At 48.3% G+C, this 18,595-nt stretch overlaps 1 protein-coding gene across 1 annotated transcript; it reads right to left on the bottom strand.

Annotated features, from left to right (window-relative positions):
* Positions 1 to 1,402: 1,402 nt before the first annotated feature.
* On the bottom strand, positions 1,403 to 3,126 carry LOC142988499 (alpha-1,3-mannosyl-glycoprotein 4-beta-N-acetylglucosaminyltransferase C-like). The gene is made up of 3 exons (XM_076137693.1): positions 2,997 to 3,126; positions 2,713 to 2,860; positions 1,403 to 2,576 (listed from the first exon to the last, which is right to left on the bottom strand). The coding sequence occupies exons 1-3, from the start codon at positions 3,123 to 3,125 to the stop codon at positions 1,408 to 1,410; spliced, it is 1,446 nt and encodes a 481-aa protein (XP_075993808.1). The 5' UTR covers position 3,126; the 3' UTR covers positions 1,403 to 1,407.
* Between the last annotated feature and the right edge of the window lie 15,469 nt (positions 3,127 to 18,595).

The raw sequence follows: 18,595 nt of genomic DNA, 5'->3' as shown, positions 1-18,595 counted from the left end.
GTATCAACTGGCAAAGTGTTGAATATTGAATTATCATCCGTCTCTCTGGTCAAACTAGTGTTTCCTTCCTGTTCCAGCATTATTGTGTCTCAGAGTTAACCTTATCTTGCTGAAAGCATATTCATCTTTTATCAAAAAGGCAAGTCATGTACCTTTACAATGTGATGCTATTCTTATCTGTCCTAGTCTGTGGTCTTATTCCAGAGTCAGACTTTGTTTCAGCTTCAGAGTAATAATGTAACATTGCAGTGTAAACAGTGACTGCATTCCTCTGTTTGCTCCTGCAGATCGTCATCTCTGGTTCAGCTGAGGACTGAACCTCAGGCTGAGACTTTACCAGCAGATGGCAGCAAAGAATGAACCATGAAAAAGGAGCAAGATAAGTGGAAACTGAAATTAGAGCATTAGAGATGAAAGAATTGGAGCATTTTACAACAGACAAGGAGCCGCAGAATAAGACAGGAGAGGCTGCTGCTGCTGCTGCTGCTGCTGCTACCAGAGTCACAGGCTGCAAATAATGTGTGAAGCTGTTAAGATGTTCACTGATTTCACGCTGCATAAAGAAACATTCAGCTGCCTGCCTAAGTGGTGAGCTATAAACGTCTCCTTTACCCCGAGATGATAAAATCATCGTCCAGGCTGCTGCAGCTTTGACTCTGACTCCTGTTCAGAGAATCAGGTTCCTTTGTAAACAGACGTCTGGATGTTTGTGTCTTGTGCTTGATTGTGATTTTGCAGTCATGTCTGTGTTCATTTCTGTGCTGATGCATTCATAATGGATGTGACTTAATTGTTTTCTTTCCATATTCATAGTGGTTGAACATCATGAGGCTTTTAATTTTGGAATGATTGTTCATTTCGACGTGTTCTGGATTCCAGGAAACATCACATCTCGTTTGTTTAATGAGCCGTCCGATCCTTTTTCCATTTCTCTCCTCCCACAGAGAATGGTTTTTGCGAGGCTGTTGATTCACGCTGCACTGACTCCGTCCTCCCTCACTCTCAGACGTGTAAACAGCATAATGTATGTGTACCAGCTAAAGCTAAATCAGTCCGACCCTGGAAAGACACTTTCACTGAGGAACAGCACTTTGGCCGGCCGACAGGAAACAGTTCACTTCTGTGTTCTAACCTTTAAAATGCTATAAACCAGAGTAAAAAGGAAGTATGAACCATTTTGTGTAGAGATTTCTTTGTTTAGGAACGTGAACAGAAATATAAACGCTCCATATCGGCCAATTTAATGTATTAAGTACAGAACATCACATTAAAAACATAGATCTCTGAACAACCCATTAAAATATGGATCGGTTGAATATTCCATCATTCATTAGTCCAAAATGAACTTATATTGAGTGCATCCAAATTAACACGTACACATCTAGATCAATGAAAAAGGCTGGTTTGTTACTTTGTTAATTGACTGACTGGCTGTGTCGTCCATAAGCTGATAGTTCTGATGATGAGCCACTCGCTCTGACTGCCACTCACCACCACCCGGACACACTCAATGTCAAAGCCAATCTTGTGGTCCACATTGTTCACCTCAATGTTTCCTCCTTTAAACTCTCCTAACGTGATGTAGGAGGCACACTGCCTGCCCTGCTTGGTTTCCACCATCTTCTGCCCCACCTCCAGAGCTCCGTGGTGCAGAATGTCGTTCTGTCGATCCTCGGTTCCCGTCACGATTTTGATCCGGCTGATTTTAGTTTGTTTATTGAAGACGATGACAAAGAAGTCTCCGGTGCACGGAGGCTTCCCCCAGAAGTATTCATCGACGATACTGCTGTAAGCCTTTGTGGCGTCATAGTTCTCAAAGACGTTGATGTTTGTGTGAAGGCTGGCAGGAGGGTTGTCAGGAATGTCTATGGAGTCTTCCTCAAAGTCGTCGTCCTTCAGTTTGTTCTCTGCTCCTTTATAGGAGGAGTAGTAGCCCATGTGCTGGAACAGAGAGGGCTTAAAGCGGATCACATCCTTCTGGGCCAGCAGACCCCTAAAGTGGATGAGGAGCCAGTCACAGGGCATCTCCTGGTAGAACATGAGCAGGAAGTGAGCCAGACGCGGCAGGTCTCTGGAGTGGTAGAGCTTCCCGATGTAGCCCAGCTTGGAGAACTCCAGCATGACCCAGTAGGAACCTTCTCTGGAGGTGATCACCTTCTTCAGAGCCGACAGGAAGTTCCTGGAGCAGCGCACGTCGTCTTCCAGCATCATGTAGAAGTGAGAGAGGTTCGTACAGAAGTTGAGGAGGAAAGCGTAGTCTACGTTCTGCTTGGAGCGGAACCGGACCCTGTCCTCCGGGTCGTTGTAGTTCCTTTTCAGCCCGTCCAGAGACGGATAATACTCTTCAGGAGCCTGGATCACCAGGAGGCGTCCGGCTATGATGTGGTGGGCAAACTTCCTGGTGATCTCCTGCACCAGGTTCTCGCACCAGACCAGGTCAAAGTCGGCCAGATGGACCACAACCACAATCTCCTTCAGCTCCTCATAGCTGGACTGATCAAAGATGGACTTGATGGTCTCCAGGAGGTAGTTCCCTCTTTTCCTCTTGACTGAAGACAAACCGATGGTCAGATACTCTGTGAACACACACACATGTATGTATAAGATCTTTATGTTAGTAGATACAAAACAACAACAAACTCCCACCCTGAGTAAAGTGAGTCAGATGCTGTCCTGTGTTCCTGATATTTATTTGAGTTTAGTCAAACTTACTTTTGCGTGGCAAAGGAATTCCTGCAAGGTAGCGATATGTCACATTTATGTTCCCAGAGAAATTGGAGAGATCTGTGAAGGTGTGGACGTATCGCTCAGAGTTTGCAGGATGTATCAGCGTCTCTCCCAGCTGTCTCTTCTCCGCCTCCTAAAATAACAAACCAGCCAGTCAGGGTTCAGACGGCACAGATCGTCCACACGTCGCACACACAGCACAATCATTACAGAGTGTCAGCAGGAGATTTTCACACTGGTGTCAAAATGATTTGAGTAAAGCTCCTCACCAGCACGTAGCCTTCATCCATGTAGAGGTTGAAGAAGAGGAGAAAGGTGATGAGGAAGCAGAGGAAAGGGAACAGGGATCGTTTCCTGAAGCACCTCATCTTGTCCACGGACTTCCACACCAGCCTCATGATCCGGCCGCTCACTGCAGACAGACAGGTAGACAGACAGACAGACAGAAAGACATTTAGGACATTTAGGTGATGAAGATGGCACTGAGGTGGTGAATGAAAAAGACTTCAATCCTCCGATGAAGAAACCTGGAGCTGGATTTTGTAAACATGACGTTCTGCTGAAGCTAAAATTAAAAGATCCCAGGAGAGCTGGAAGGATCCAGATCATTAGTTGTGTTATCATGAGGTGCTGATGTGTGTGAGGCGCTGAGATGGGTGTGGAGGCACAGATGGGCCACTGGGTTTGTTTAGTTTGTTTGTTTGTGTTCTCAACGGAAAAAGCTAAAGAATTACTAATAATAGATGTTTCAGTCATGAATCCACACGCTGACTGAAGCAAGAGGGAACCAGCAAACATCTGTGAAGTTCAGGCACAGCAGTCTCCATCTGACTGAGGCAGCCAGACGAGCCAGCAGAGCTCCAGAGCTCCATGGGCCTTCATCATCATCATCATCATCATCATCATCATCATCATCAGCAGCAGCAGCTCCTGACAGGAAACCAATCCTTCCTCCAGACGGGATCTTAACTCATAAGAATGACGCTGCCCGCTGATCAGTCCGTCTCCACGACAACCAGCCGTCCCATGCCGCTCTCCCTAATATGACGTTGGATCAGAACCGAAGCCTCCAGAGGAACAGAGGCGTCCCCAGTGAGGAGAACCGCTTCAGAACAGACTTCAGCACTGCTGGACCCCCAAAACTCAATAAACAACTTATGATTCAATCTGTTATTCATCGCTCCGTTTCTCTCCTAGAAGAAAGAAAGTGTCGCCATCTGCCAGAAGATAAAACGCTTTCTATTCCTGCCGTCAAAGTTACAAGGTGGCACCTGAGAGTAAGTGGAGACATAATAGCAGCTGTGACTCAGTATTGTGAGAGTCCCTACAAAAAGCACTTAAACACACAGACACACACACACACACACACACACAGAGTGAGCCTCCATGCGGGACACACACATGATGATGAACGCGACACGATGGATCCCTGCTCAGATTTGGAGCTTGTGTTTGCTCACACTGAGCCGATCTGAGGCAGGAAGGAGCCTCCCATAGGTCACACACACACATTTATATGGAAATGAAGCGGCGTCTGTGAATACATAAGCACCGTGTGTTGTGTCTGTTTGCTTTAGTATAAAGTACTCGGCTGCCAGGTTGTTTTTCTAAGCGACTCACTGTAGCGTGTGCAGGGGAAGCTCATTCTAGATTAGAGCGGGAACACAATGACAGGTAGAGCTCAACGCTGAGGTACAACATTAAGCCTGTAAAGCTGCGGACACACACACACACACACACACGACTTTAGTTTCATAAGGAAACATTCGCAACAGTTACAGAAGGAAATGAGAAGAGATTTATTCAAGTCTGAAAGCTTAAACTCCACGGAAATGGGAATTAGGAGTGTGTGTGTGTGTGTGTGTGTGTGTGAGTGGGTTTCTGCTGGCACACACTCACATTCACTGGCACCACAAACACACTGAATCATACCAAGACAAATGAGTCATTATTCATCTTTCATTCATTTCTAACGGGGGCCGATGACGCTCTGACCTGTTACAGTGCTTCAGTGGGAGAGGGGAGTCATAGCACAGCAGGACTCCTCGGCCCGGGTGGAGGCATGCTATGTGTCCTAGTGCGTCACAGCACAGCGTCACGCATGTGTGAATGTAAGAGGGAGAGATTCTAAGTCTGCTGGCTGTCAGAGGACCAGGAGGAAGGAGACAAGGAGTCTAGGTCTCCCTGACAGATACGAGCAACAACCTGGAAACAGGAGGAAGCAGGAGGAAGCAGGAGGAAGCAGGAGGAAACAGGAGGAAGCAGGAGGAAGCAGGAGGAAACAGGAGGAAACAGGAGGAAGCAGGAGGAAACAGGAGGGAACAGGAGGAAACAGGAGGCTGAGACAGAGAAGCTATGGCTGAGTTAAGAAGTAGAAAGTGAACGAGTAAGTAAAAACCAGCCCCTCCCATCAAGGTGCCCTTGAGCAAGGCACTCCCCTCTGTGCAGACGCTCGGCTCAGCGGCTGTGATCTCCAACAAGGTAGAGTGTGTAACGTATGGACCTGAAACAAGGCTGAGACAAAGCAGGCAGAGTCAGCAACACCATGGAAGATGGATGAGAAATATGTTGCTGAGTTACACACACATCACCACGTGTGTGTGTGTGTGTGTGTGTGCTGCAGTGAGGAAGAATCAAACAGGAGAAACAGCATTTAGCCTCTTTGCATCTTCTTAATCTCCTTCATAAAGCACAACCTTGTGTTCAGGCCTGCCAGCTAGATAAAGGTCGTTCTCACACAACTTTACCTTCTCTTTCTTCTTGATTGGAGTGTGTGTGTGTGTGTGTGTGTGTGTGTGTGTGTGTGTGTCTGGGCCTGAGGATTGTGAGCTCAGGGTCTTCAGTCCCTCTCTCCTCCTGAGCTCAGAGTGTCCAAACTAAAAGGTCAAACTCAGCCAGTCAGCTTAGAGCAGATCCCTCATCTGAGTCTCTGCATGTCGACCTTTGACTGAGAACCCAGGAGTGAAGAAGAGGAGGACGAGGGGAGCAGTTTGCTACATTACAGAACAAAGCTAATCAGCCTGAGAGCAGCATGAGACTGTTCCTCCATGTTTACTGCCATTTAGAGAAACAAACTCTCTCTCCCTTCATCTTCCTCACCTTCCTCACCTGCGCCTGCTCTTTTCCTGTGTAGCTCCACTCTGCACACACACAGCAAACAGCCAGTGATCCTTGTTCCTTCACTTAAGAGTAGGGTTCCAGACCCCTCAGCCTCCAGCAGAGCGTTTCCCTCCTAACGGATCGATTCTGTTCAATCTCACAGTCGATCATCTGAGTGCTGAGATGAGCTCGGCTACCTTTGCCAAGTGTGAGCAGACGAAGAGTGCTAATGGCTTCTTTAAAATACCCTCCAGTTTATGAACTTCCTCACAGGCGGTGAGTACAATCTAATGTAGTCCAGCGTCTGGTCTCTCTCTCTCTCTCTCTCTCACCCAGAGCCTCTGAGGGCTGCAGGAGGAGAGAGATAATCTGGGTCAAAGCATCGACCGCAGAGGGGAGAGCTTCCTCATTACAGACGCCTCCGCCGGGACCGCAGGAGCCTCCGCCGCTCCATCTCCGACCTGAGAGGTAAACACACTTACCATCCGGTTTACACAGGGCAGCAGAGTCCGGCCTTCAGAGCAAAGCGTCGCCTCAGAGTGAGAGCGGGGCCGGGCCGACAGACGGGAGGCGGCTGAAGTAGTTTTGACCTCAACCTTGTTCAATTGATAGAAACCAATCTAGAGACTCAACAAGGACCAGAGCTCCTCACAGACAGAGAACATCATTCATTCATTCCCTCTGTTTACCTCTATACTGCTCAGTTAGTTAGTTAGTATCGATCTTCTTGCTCTGTGGATTGCAGGCTTCTGCAGTGAGTTTCATTGCGGGGCGTCGACTGAATGCACACTTGACCGTGGCTCTGATCGGTCGTCTCTAAATCTCTGCGCTCTTCAAGAAACTGTCTGAACGTTTAGGATGAAGGGTTAGGTCGTCTGGATTGACATTTAACTGGCATCAATTACCTCTGCAGCGCCTCCTACTGGTGGAAGCGGGTTCAGGGATGAAGTGAAACCAAAAGGTGAGGAAGGTCGGACATTACTCGTCTTCTCGTCCTGAAGCCTTTGTGTTTGGAATTCAAATCCCAAACATCAGAGAGCAGCTCCACCTCTGGCTCCCATCCAAACCCTGAGCTTCCTGTAATATGAACCTGCCAGCCTGCAACCATCACAGTGAATACACAAGCAACACAGAATCATGATCATAATAAAGACAAAGAGCTTTGAAAGAGAAACACAATGAGTCCCAGAAGAAGAGGCGACTGAGTGCTGTGAGGATGAAGCCTGTGTGAGGCCGAGGGGAAACACTATTGTTCCTCTTCCTGTTTACATCCAGGCGGCGTGTGAACCCACAAGGACGCTGAACTCAACCTGTGTGTGTGTGTGTGTGTGTGTGTCTGAGGGAAATAATAAGGAAATAAACTCTTGATGAAGATGTCCTCAGTCATTTGTCTTGAATTTGATTCATAAATCCCGACCTTGAGTTCCGTTCTTCTCAGGTTTGTTTGTTTGTTTCCACTTTACCCAATATGTTGTGATTGATCAGTGAGTGTGTGTGTGTGTGTGTGTGTGAGCAGGGAGGCTTCATGTATTCAGAGACGTCTTTATAAATGAGCTCAGACAGGGAAAAGCAGATTTAACAGCCAAACATGGAGGTTGATCCACGTCTCTGCGTCGGCTGGGACTTTCTCTCTGCCAGCCGCACGCAGCCGCTCGCCCGCTCGCCCGCTCGCTCGGCTGAGGCGTGGAAATGCAATCTCCCGGACGGAATTAGAGTTGATGCAAGGATCCGGATTCAGAGGGAAATGTTAATGGAGTTCAGAGTGTGTGTGTGTTTGTGTGTGTGTGTGTGTGTGTGTGTGTGCCGGAATCATCAGGCAGTAAACAGCACAATCTTCTAAACTCCAGCTGAGAGTTTTACCGACTGCATCTCCTCCTCGTTCTCCGTCTTGACTTATTCATGGAGGTGAAGACGAGTCGGCCACCTTCTCCTCTCTGGTCTCCGGCGGTTACCCTCTCTCTGCTGCTGGACAAGAGGAGCAGACCCCATTAAAGATGCATGAGGAGGTGGGGGGGGGGCAGGTGAGGCTCAGACCCCCGGGGCTCATCTTCATGCTCCACGCTGCATGGGGGCTTGTCAGCATGCAGCGTGAGTCTGAGGGACTTCCTGTGCTGTGACGGGATTAAAGTCTGTAGCGTGTCGTTACAACTTCACCGCTGCAGAGGGAGGAGGAGGGGAGGGGGAGGAGAGGAGGGGGAGGAGAGGAGGGGGAGGAGGAGAGGAGAGGAGGAGAGGAGGAGGAGAGGAGAGGGGGAGAGGAGGAGGAGAGGAGAGGGGGAGAGGAGGAGAGGAGAGGAGGAGAGGAGGAGGAGAGGAGAGGGGGAGAGGAGGAGAGGTGGAGGAGAGGAGGAGAGGAGGAGAGGAGGAGGAGAGGAGAGGAGGAGAGGAGGGGGAGGAGAGGAGGGGGAGGGGGAGGAGAGGAGGAGGAGAGGAGGAGAGGAGGAGAGGGGGAGAGGAGGAGAAGAGGAGAGGAGGAGAGGAGAGGAGGAGAAGAGGAGAGGAGGAGGTGAGGAGGAGAAGGGGAGAGGAGGAGAGGAGGAGGGGGAGGAGAGGAGAGGAGGAGAGGAGGAGAGGAGGAGAGGAGGAGAGGAGAGGAGGGGGAGGAGAGGAGGAGAGGAGGAGAGGAGGGGGCGAGGAGGAGAGGGGGAGAGGAGGGGGCGAAGAGGAGGGGGAGGAGAAGAGGAGATGAGGGGGAGAGGAGGAGAGGAGGAGGGGGGAGAGGAGGAGGGGGAGGAGAGGAGGCGAGGAGGAGAGGAGGAGGGGAGAGGATGAGAGGAGGAGAGGAGGGGGAGGAGATGAGGAGAGAGGGAGAGGAGAGGAGGGGGAGGAGAGGAGGAGAGGAGGAGAGGAGTATTTCCGTCTCCTGCCATCCTGTGCTCAGTGTTTGATGTGGAGGTCGGAGGTCACATGGTTCTTCTGGGGGAACAGCATGGATTCTTCTTCTCCACCTGAGGGGAAGCGTCTGAGTCACAGCAGGGAGGCAGAGCAGCGCTGATGTTCAGATCCAACTTCTGTTCTGGTGGAGCTGCAGCTGTCAGAACCAGGAGGCTTTACAACCCTCAGAAAAACAAAGCAGCGACTCTGCGGGCTCGCCTCACTAAACCAGACGGCAGAGTGACATCACGTCGCCGCTGAACCGCTGCATCTGTCCTCAGCAGCACAGATGGAAGTGCCTTGCTCGAGGGGAACGCGGCGAAACATAATTGCAGAGGGAAAATGTGCTTCCAGTTTCATTAGAGTGAGACTCCTGCAGCGTCTCCGTGTCGCCCTGACGATCTCACCTCTGAGTCTCAGCCTCAGACTCCACCTGAAGCTCCTCAACCTCATGAAAGCTTTTTCATTTGCGGGGCTGAACGCTGAGTGTACGCTGGCGGCTCTTCACACCACCGCATGTGTGTGTGTGTGTGTGTGTGTGTGTGTGTGTGTGTGTGTGTGTGTGTGTGTGTGTGTGTGTGTGTCTCATCTAAGATCTCCACTGTGGAGCTTCATCCAGTCTGTCTCCACTTCAGAGTCACGACAGCTTTAATAAGAAGAGTCAGAGTCAGAGAGAGAGACAGGAGGGGGGTCGGGGGGCTGGGATGATTTCACAAATGTGTCAGGATCCAATTTACACGCAGCTGGTTGATGACTAAGACCTGAACACATCCTGATCCAGACCGCAGCCACCTGTGGTTCTGATAACAGCTCCTTCATTAAGAGGCCCTGTTCTTATCTGGATAAGTCATCAAGCAAAGAGTCAGGATGGCAAACAACATGGAGGAGGAGTCTCTACTCTGCACACAAGAACTGCAAATCCAGGAAACATGAAGTCCAATCCTGCTAAACTAAACCCTCACTTTTATCTTTAATTCTGAGATTAAAATTCAAATCAGACTGCAGAGCGAGGATGGAGCCGCTTCCCTCCTGTGTGTGTGTGTGTGTGTGTGTGTGTGTGTGTGTGTGTGTGTGTGTGTTCCAGCATGATCCCAAGCAGGAAGTCTCCTGTCACACACACACACACACACACACACACACACACACACAGGATGGAGCCGCTTCCCTCCTGTGTGTGTGTGTGTGTGTGTGTTCCAGCATGATCCCAAGCAGGAAGTCTCCTGTCACACACACACACACACACACACACACACACACACACACACACACACACACACACACACACACACACACACACACACACACACACACTGACGTCAAAGCCCAGAATGAATGAAAGGCGGAAATAAATCACTCACTTGGTTGAGAGACGCTGAATAGGAAGCGGGTGGTGTGATGTTGGTGTGAGCGAGTGTGTGTGTGTCAGCGTGTGTGTGTGTGTGTGGGTGGTGGGGGGGTCATCTTGATAAACACAGTCTCCGTGTAATTTAGATAAGATTTTAATGAAGACTCTGACTGACAGGTTGCTTTCAGCCTCATCCTGATTCAGGCAGATGGAGGAAGCGGCTGAGCAGGCAGACAGGCAGACAGACAGGCAGCAGGGGTAGATTCAGGTGCCTTGCTCACAGACTCATTAATGTGCTGCGTCTCAAACTCTGCCGCTCAACGCTTGAGGGGGAAGAACAGCATGCAGACAGAAATGGAGCAGCAGAGGCAGGAGAGTGTGTGTGTGTGTGTGTGTGTGTGTGTGTGTAAGAGCGGCTTCACTTCACACTCCGGATGGTTTGGGGTTCCTGTGTAACGTTCAAAGGCACTTTGGTAATAATCAGCGCTCAGGCTGGAGGGATGAAGCACAGACAGAGTCACAGTCTTCCTCCTACAGGACACAGATCTTCATCTTCATTCTCACATTCCCTCGCCACATTTTCTGTTAGAGGACGGATTCAAACCGGCAACCTTTTTGGCCGCAGGTCCAAATCTGCCACCGTCATCTCTCTCTCTCTCTCTCTCTCTCTCTCTCTCTCTCTCTCTCTGCCAACAGAATGACACAGTGCGTCTCTACCTGGGTGGAAGTGTGTGTGTGTGTGTGTGTGTGTGTGTGTGTGTGTGTGTGTGTGTGTGTGTATGCTCTCTGACTCATTAATCATTCATGGACCAGAGGAGTGTGTGTGTGTGTGTGTGTGTGTGTGTGTAGAGACGCTGCTAGACTACAGTAAACACATTTTCTGAGTGCTGCTCTGTGGTTCACTCATAATCAATCCAGCTCTTATTGCCTCTGATCGGCTGTGGGGCGAACAGGAGCGAGCTGGGAGATGATGTCGCCCCGGACTCGCCAATAAGGAGCAGCGGCGGCGGGAACGGGAGAAGCGTCGCTGCGGCCGGAATCACATTTGCAATAACAAACAGCCCTCTTGTGAGAAGGCAACAACGCCCCGAGGTGAGACGCCTGCTATTTGTCATTCAGGACACTTGACAATGTGTGTAGTGTGTATAGTGTGTGTGTGTAGTGTGTGTGTGTAGCGTCGATACTACTATGTGCGCTAGGCAACCGCAGGGGGAAGAGATATGACACGGCTGTGATGAAACGGCCTGAGAGGGAAACACAGAAGCCACAGAGCCTCAAACTCTATCAGCAGCAGAGAGATGCACACACACACACACACACACACACACACACACACACACAGACACACACCAGGAGCTGACAGCAGAGCAGCACGTCGCTTTGGACGCCTCTACTTTGGGAGGTATGGGAAATGAAGAGATTCAGACAAGCTGTGGAATATGGGGGGGGGGGGGGGGGGTGCTAGTCTCCATGGCGACGAGTGTAATGGAAACATCAGCGCGAGATCAGCGGCGTTTGAGAGGCCCGAAATCTCTGCGCTTCTAAAACGACACGGCTCAGTGTGGAATCATCCCACAGCTCAGCTCCTCCGTGTGTGTGTGTGTGTGTGTGTCTGTGTGTGTGTGTGTGTCTCAGAGAGAGAGAGAGAGAGAGAAGTTTTCCAGGCTTGGTTTCCCAAATCTGGCGTCAGGAGTTTGTGCTGTGTCGGAGAGAAGCAGAGATGAACGCTTCACTATCAGAGGAACCTGCTGAAGGTCAAAGGTCGTTCTTTAAATGAGTTTAAACAAAATCAAGTGTCTGATTTGACAACATTTACTGCTTTCAAGGTAAACAAGCTTCACTTAACTCTGCTTCAGAAAGTAGTTCACCTCATTTCAGCTGTGTGTGTGTGTGTGTGTGTGTGTGTGTGTGTGTGTGTGTGTGAGTGAGTGAGTGAGTGTGAGTGTGAGAGAAGCACAAGCAATAAAACATGGGAGGCAGAAGCAGAGCAGAAACACAATTCAACCTCCCGGGGCCCAGAGACGGCGGTGCGGTCAGACGTCAGCGCTCAGACTGAGCTACGACCTCGTAAAGACTCATGGAGTCTGAGTCTAAGTGTGAGAGAGGAACTTCCTCCCTCCACAAAGACGCTTCCTGAGGAGCGTTGGCTTGGCTTTGTCTTAAGCACACACACACACACACACACACACACACACACACCTCAGGTGTCACAGGAGCTTCAGCCGCTTCAGTCTCAAGATAACATCGATCCCCATCCAGTGTGTGTGTGTGGGAATAAGAAACACACACTCCTTACACCCTTAATACACACACACTCCATACACCGTGCTGTGCTACTCTTCCTCTCCCTCACTCCACTCTTCTCTCTGACACAGGAGCTCTGTGCTATGACATCATCAGCACAGAGACACAGGTGAAGCTCGCCACAATAAAAGCACCACTGATTTATAAATAAAACTCTTATGCAGTAAAGATGATCACACCGTGTCAAATCATCAAGCTTTCATTTACCATACAGAGCTACTTCACCTTTAAGGGTCAAAGGTCATGAGCTGTTTGTGTCTGACTTCACACTGAGGAGCTACAGAGGCTCCATGCGTCTGATCAAAGGCCTCAGACCTGCTGAGGGACAGGTGGAGACAATCAGGTGACACGAGACAGGAAGTAAAGCAGGAAATACTACACAATAAAACAGGAAACCAGCTAAAGACACTCAAACACAACAACTATCATCAATCTAAATCATGAAGTACTTTAACTGCACAATAACAGCCGAGGATTTAGGTTCTTCGGTTTCCTGCCACCAAAACTCAGAGCGAAGTGACATCAGACATTCATTACAACAGCAGCAGCTAAAGTGAGTGTGTGTGTGTGTGTGTGTGTGTGTGTAGCAACAACAGCATCATTACTCAGCACAGTGCCAAGTGAAGAAGAGGAGCTTCTCGTCTCAGATGAGCATAATAGGACGCTAATAAATCCTCTGGAGATCACCGGGAGTTCAAACTGATTTTTTTCCCAGAATGCTCATCAATCAGAAGCGCTGGGGGCCTGAGCCTGAGCGCCGCCTCGCCTGAGCGCCGCCTCGCCTGAGCGCAGCCAACGTTGTTTTCTTTAATCACATTAATCTCCCACAGATGAGAAACGTTACAATAAGTCTTTACGCTCTCACCGTTTCTCCAACTTGTCATCGCTTCTCACGCCGGCGGATTCTACAACACGTGGCTGTCGGGTCAGATCGCCCCCTGTGGCCGCCCTGCTAAACGTATTCAACATAACAGGTGAGCTGAAACTCCTCCCCTCCGCCTCACAGATGAGCTCTGAATACAAACAAACAGCAGGATCTGGATTCATTTGATCAGTTTGGCTTCAGAGATGCTTTTGTTCAGGTGAGGTAAGGAGATGAAAGAAGGAGCTGAGGTGTGAAGGCGTCCAGATGTGAGACCGAGCTGAAGAAGGTGCACAGGGCAGAAGGGAGGGGGAGGTCCAGGTGGGTTGGTGTGTGGGTGCTCATCTGGGTGCTGCTTTGTAGGCACAGCATCAAGGACTGGAGCTCCATGAGGGCGGTTAATTATCAGAGGCCGGCGCAGGGAGATGAAGAGCAGCGTGTGACGTGACCTTTAAGGGCCGCTGAAGACCACACACACACACACACACACGCTGAGATCTGGAGCCAGAAAAAGAACCGGCTGGAATAATCAGAGGAGCCCACACAGAGGAGCGACTCAAGCTTTACCTCCAGCAAGAAACAAGATTCACAGTAATTAAAGGAGAAATGTCGAGGAGTTTCCATTGTTTCGGTCCTTGAAGACAAAATGAGTTCTCCTATAAAAGCCCGGTGAAACCTGCAGCCTCCCTGAGCCGCCTTCATCTCCGCACCGTGCTCCGTTCACAGGGAGGAGAGGAGAATTCAAGTGTGGAAGAATGCAAAACATCTTCAGTGAATTAGCTGTAATGATCTAGTATCCGTGGCAACATCTGGACTGAACATACTTTGTGATAATGATCTGTCTACCTGCTTCTACAAACTCCCTGCACTCAGACGTGAACGTAAACTCATCATAAACACATTTTTCCATGCTGGACTTTGTTTTGGAGCCCAGTTTGTTTGTGATCCTTTGATTCTTAATTTCCCTGGCTGAGCACCGCCGGCTCCACTGAGTGAATACTTGTCCCCCTTTTGTTGACGAGAGCAGAATGTGACATCGCAGCACCCGGGCTTCATCACTTAGGACTTTTAAGCAATCTGACGTCGCTCTGATTTCCAATCTGAAGTCTGCGTGGCTGTCTGGGAGAATAATGAGCGCTCGGTCGTGCCAGAGGTTTCCTCAGACCGAGCAGCAGAACAATTCACTGCAGGAAGTGTAAAGCATCTTCCCTCTCCGCACCAAATCAATTCCAATTTTGTTCCCCGGGTCAATACTTTACTCATAGCCCGCTTTCTCTCCAGCTGCATTATTCATTGGACATCTGTATGCACATAGAACCGCTAAATCAAATCTCCTAATCTATCATTTACATGTTACATTTCAGAAAAGAAGTTTTTCACTTCCATTTCGGGCATTTTAGCTTCATCATGTAACTTCTGTCTGCTGATACCTGCAATAAGCTGAATGCCTGAACTCTGCAGACCTTAGCAACACATCATTCAGAGGGACGTTAAAAGCTTCTACGGCTGAACTTTGGACAGGAGCTGATGCTTTAACAAAGTTTGTGTAGATCTCCGCAGAGGAACGGAGCATCCAGAGGAGAACAACCTGAAGTCTGTTCCCACATTAACACTCCACAGGCACAACAATCATATAAAAGCCCCAGATTCCTGCCGCACAACAAACTCTAATGTGACAGACTGAGCTCTCATAATGGAATCGTCAGCAGGGGAACAGATTAGACGTCAAAATGGAGAAGCAAAGGTGAATTATGAGAGGGAAGGAGCGATACTTAACAAAGCCCTAACATCTGTTTATGCACCTTTATACTTCCATTCTACTCCAATGACAGCCTTAATAAGCATTCTTTAAACATGATGTAACAATCCAAGCACGTCAGCGCGTCTGAGGCAGAGCAGATGTTCGTCAGCAGCACGGCTAACCGACGCAGGAAGTAACTTTATACTGCAGAAAGCTGTGAGAAAATGAAAGTAATAGCTGAGAATGTCATAAATAATGCAGCCGGCGGCGTTCACTGCTGATGAAGACTTCAGAGGGTCTTCATACTTTACAAGCTTGGGTGGGATATTAATTACTACTAAAGCCACCTCTTAAATTGTTATGTATATTTATATTGTGACGTATAAACTGATGTGGAGTCGCATCAAAACAAAGGCCAAGAAGCTGTAAAGCCTAATAGTGGAATCGTAAACAGTAATACTGGGATCTCATCACATTACATTACAGTTTATGACCTCATCAGCTTTTATTACACTTTCAACACAATTTATTGACTTGCTATTGCATTTATGAGCCTGTTGTGTTTAGATTATACATCATTGTATGTTTAAACCTAAAACCTTTGTTGTGTTTATTTCAGGGAGGTTCTAGTTTGTGACGCTGGCTGTTGGAGCGTCGTCTCTCAGTGGGATTCTGTTGTCTGGGGGTCGGAGCTTCAAGGAAACTGGATGTGGCACAACAATCAGTTCAAAGCAAAAGTCTCATTATTTTTAAGTCGGTGTGAGTTTTAAAGTCACCCACACACTCACTCACACATACACACACACACACACACACTCACACTGAGATTTGTCGCGGCGGTGGAAAATAAAACTCGGATGCTTTTTCCTCACAGAGTCCACGATCATCAAACGCTGCTGTCAACAAACCATGAAAGTAGAGATGTTCACCAGGCGAGACAGAGGCAGGCAGGCAGGCAGGCAGGCAGGCAGGCAGAGGCAGCTTGTTAAGTCTCTGTGTGTGTGTGTGTGTGGCCTGGTGGGAAGTTTTCAGTAATGTGGTGATGTGGAGTGCAGTTTACACAACAGAACGCAAAGAAAAGTAACAACAACTATGAGTCCAACGCTCGGGGTCACTTTCTGCTTTACACTCAACTAAAGTAAAGTAAACTAAAGTAAACTAAACTAAACTGTCTGGAGCTGAAAGTTCAATCACAAATGTTTCCAGGCTGTAGTTGTTCGACTTCTCTTTATGTTTTGTTCTGGTGTGTTTAGAATGGACGGTTCAGATCTCAGGAGAGGCGGGAAGAAACTAACTAGTGTTGAGTTTGACCATATTCATTTCCATTTAACTGTGCTTGTCATTAAGAATTGCGTGATCTATGTCTAAGGGTTAACTATGATACAGAGAAGTCCGCTGACACAGTGATAGAGATTTTGATCTCAGGAAGCTTCAACTAAGGTGATCTACAACTGACAAGATCAGATTCTTCTTCTGTCCATAGCGGGGAGGTTTGAAGTTCACATGTTGAGTCAGTTAGTATGAGAGGACAATGCAAGACACTACAGAGCACTGTGTTGTTGAGTGGAACATCTATCAAAGGACAGTGATATCAAGTCCAGAGGTTTTCAGGATCAATGAGGGGATCAAGAGACTGAATGCATCACATGTGGTACATCAGGGATATTGGATGATGTGATCATTGGAAGGGGATCACTGAGAGAAGTGGTGATTGAATCAAGATGGAGAAGATGCCACTATCATATCATCTACAATGCACAGGATGCATGAAGAGGGATGTGCCAAGAGGAGGGGATCACCAACCTCCAACCAACACAAAGGAAGAAACACACCCACATTGGAACACTTTAAATTCTATGAAGATCTTGAGTTCGGGGCTCATTGAGTGGAGCTGCACACGGGACTGGGTTGCAGTCTGTGGACCACTGAAACTCAGTGAGACCTCGGCTGAGACCATGAGACCTCAGCTGAGTTTTGCTCTGTATCACAACTTTAACCTCTTTTGCTTATTAAACAGCTTAAGTGAGATCTCTCAACTTGAAGTCCTTCTTGCCGCCCTGATGAAGTATTTTGAACACGACACTAGCTTACTTTTCCTCAACTTCTGCTGTCTGAAACTTTGACTACACAATGTCTATTATATTTACGTTTAACAATTAGAACACCGGGAGGTTAAAGTATCCATTGCAAATAACTTTCCTCCCATGATGCACCCTGGTCTCAACCACTTTTCCCACAGTGACCTCTCTGTCACGTTAGCTTGGCTTCCAAAAGGTTAGCATGCTACCAAACCTCCAGCCCACATTAAAGAGCTCTGGCAAGCTAACGTCGTCTTTAGCTTTAACAGCAGCCAAGCTAGCCCCACAGAGCTCGTAATATAGCCCAAAAACAGGGCCAAAACAGAGCTGTAATAGAGTCTGTGTCGGTCAGTTAAACAAACACTACTACACTGCTAACAAACTCTTCTTACAAACACTGTTCCTGTACTCATGATGAGTGAAAAGGCTTCAGTGGTCAGAGAGGACGAGTCAGACTGAGTTACACTTGGTTATGCTGCAGATTCACATTTGAGTTCATAAATGATCGATGTTGTCTGGTAACAAACAAAACCAGACGTCTTCATCTGGAGCACTCAGCTGTTTTATGTTGCTAACACATTCAGACTTCCTGCCTGTGCAGATAAAGAAGCTTTCTGCTGTCTGGACAAACTGGACCTGGTCTTTAGTTCGAGCTCTGCTGATGAAACATGTCGACTCTGTGTGTGTAGCTGTAAACTCACACTCATTTATCCACCGGTAACACATTCATTCCTTCATTTGATTCATTTTTAGATCGACACCTTCAGGATCCACACCTGGTGGAGACGGAGCGAGCGTGTGTGTGTGTGTGTGTGTGTGTGTGTGTGTTCGTGTGTGTGTGTGTGTGTGTGAGAGACTCGTCAGGAGGGAAATCATCCCGGGCGTGCTCTGCCTGGTAATGAGTTCAGATTTACTTTATGCTAATGAGGAAACTTATCAATCCTCCCCATCAGCATGCAACACACAGCAACACAACCTGGAGCCGTGTTTACATCAGTCTCACTCAGACATGACTGAGGTGATGATGTCATTATGTACAGGTATCAGGTCATCAGGTCTCATTATCACACATCATTAGTGACACTCGAAAAACAGAAAGGTAAGGAGTAACCTCAGCAGGATCGGCGGTGCTACAGTGTCGTGCGTCTGCAGGGTAGAAATTGAAAAAGAGAAAATTGAATGAGAGCGCTCGCTAGCAGGCGCCAGGAATCTGGGATGAAATCCTCTCTGGGATTTGCAAAATAAAGAGAAAAAGCCGAGTCGTGAATGTGAAACGTTTATCTGATGCCACAGTTCAGCTGCAGAGCCAAAGAGAAGAAGAGGAGCCGACGCCTCATGTGTGTGAGTTTGACTCGTATGATCGTCACAGCTCACAGATCTACTGTCAATGAATCAGCCTGCAAAATGGAGGAATGATAAGCTGCCGTCTGATTGGCTCTCTGGCTCCAAATTAATGGCACACTTAGTTCTTGTTGAAGCGTAAAATGGCAGATTGGGTGAGCCGTTCATCACTTCTGTAGATTTGTGGTATTATTAGACTCTTACATGCTTTTGTTGCCGTGTCT

The sequence above is a fragment of the Genypterus blacodes genome, unplaced genomic scaffold (assembly GCF_046128005.1).
Source record: "Genypterus blacodes isolate CSIRO-AG114 ecotype Tasmania unplaced genomic scaffold, CSIRO-AGI_Gbla_v1 ptg000332l_1, whole genome shotgun sequence".
Lineage (NCBI taxonomy): Eukaryota > Metazoa > Chordata > Actinopteri > Ophidiiformes > Ophidiidae > Genypterus > Genypterus blacodes.
The sequence above is the reverse complement of the archived record's forward strand: the minus strand, read 5'-3'. Positions and strand labels throughout refer to the sequence as shown.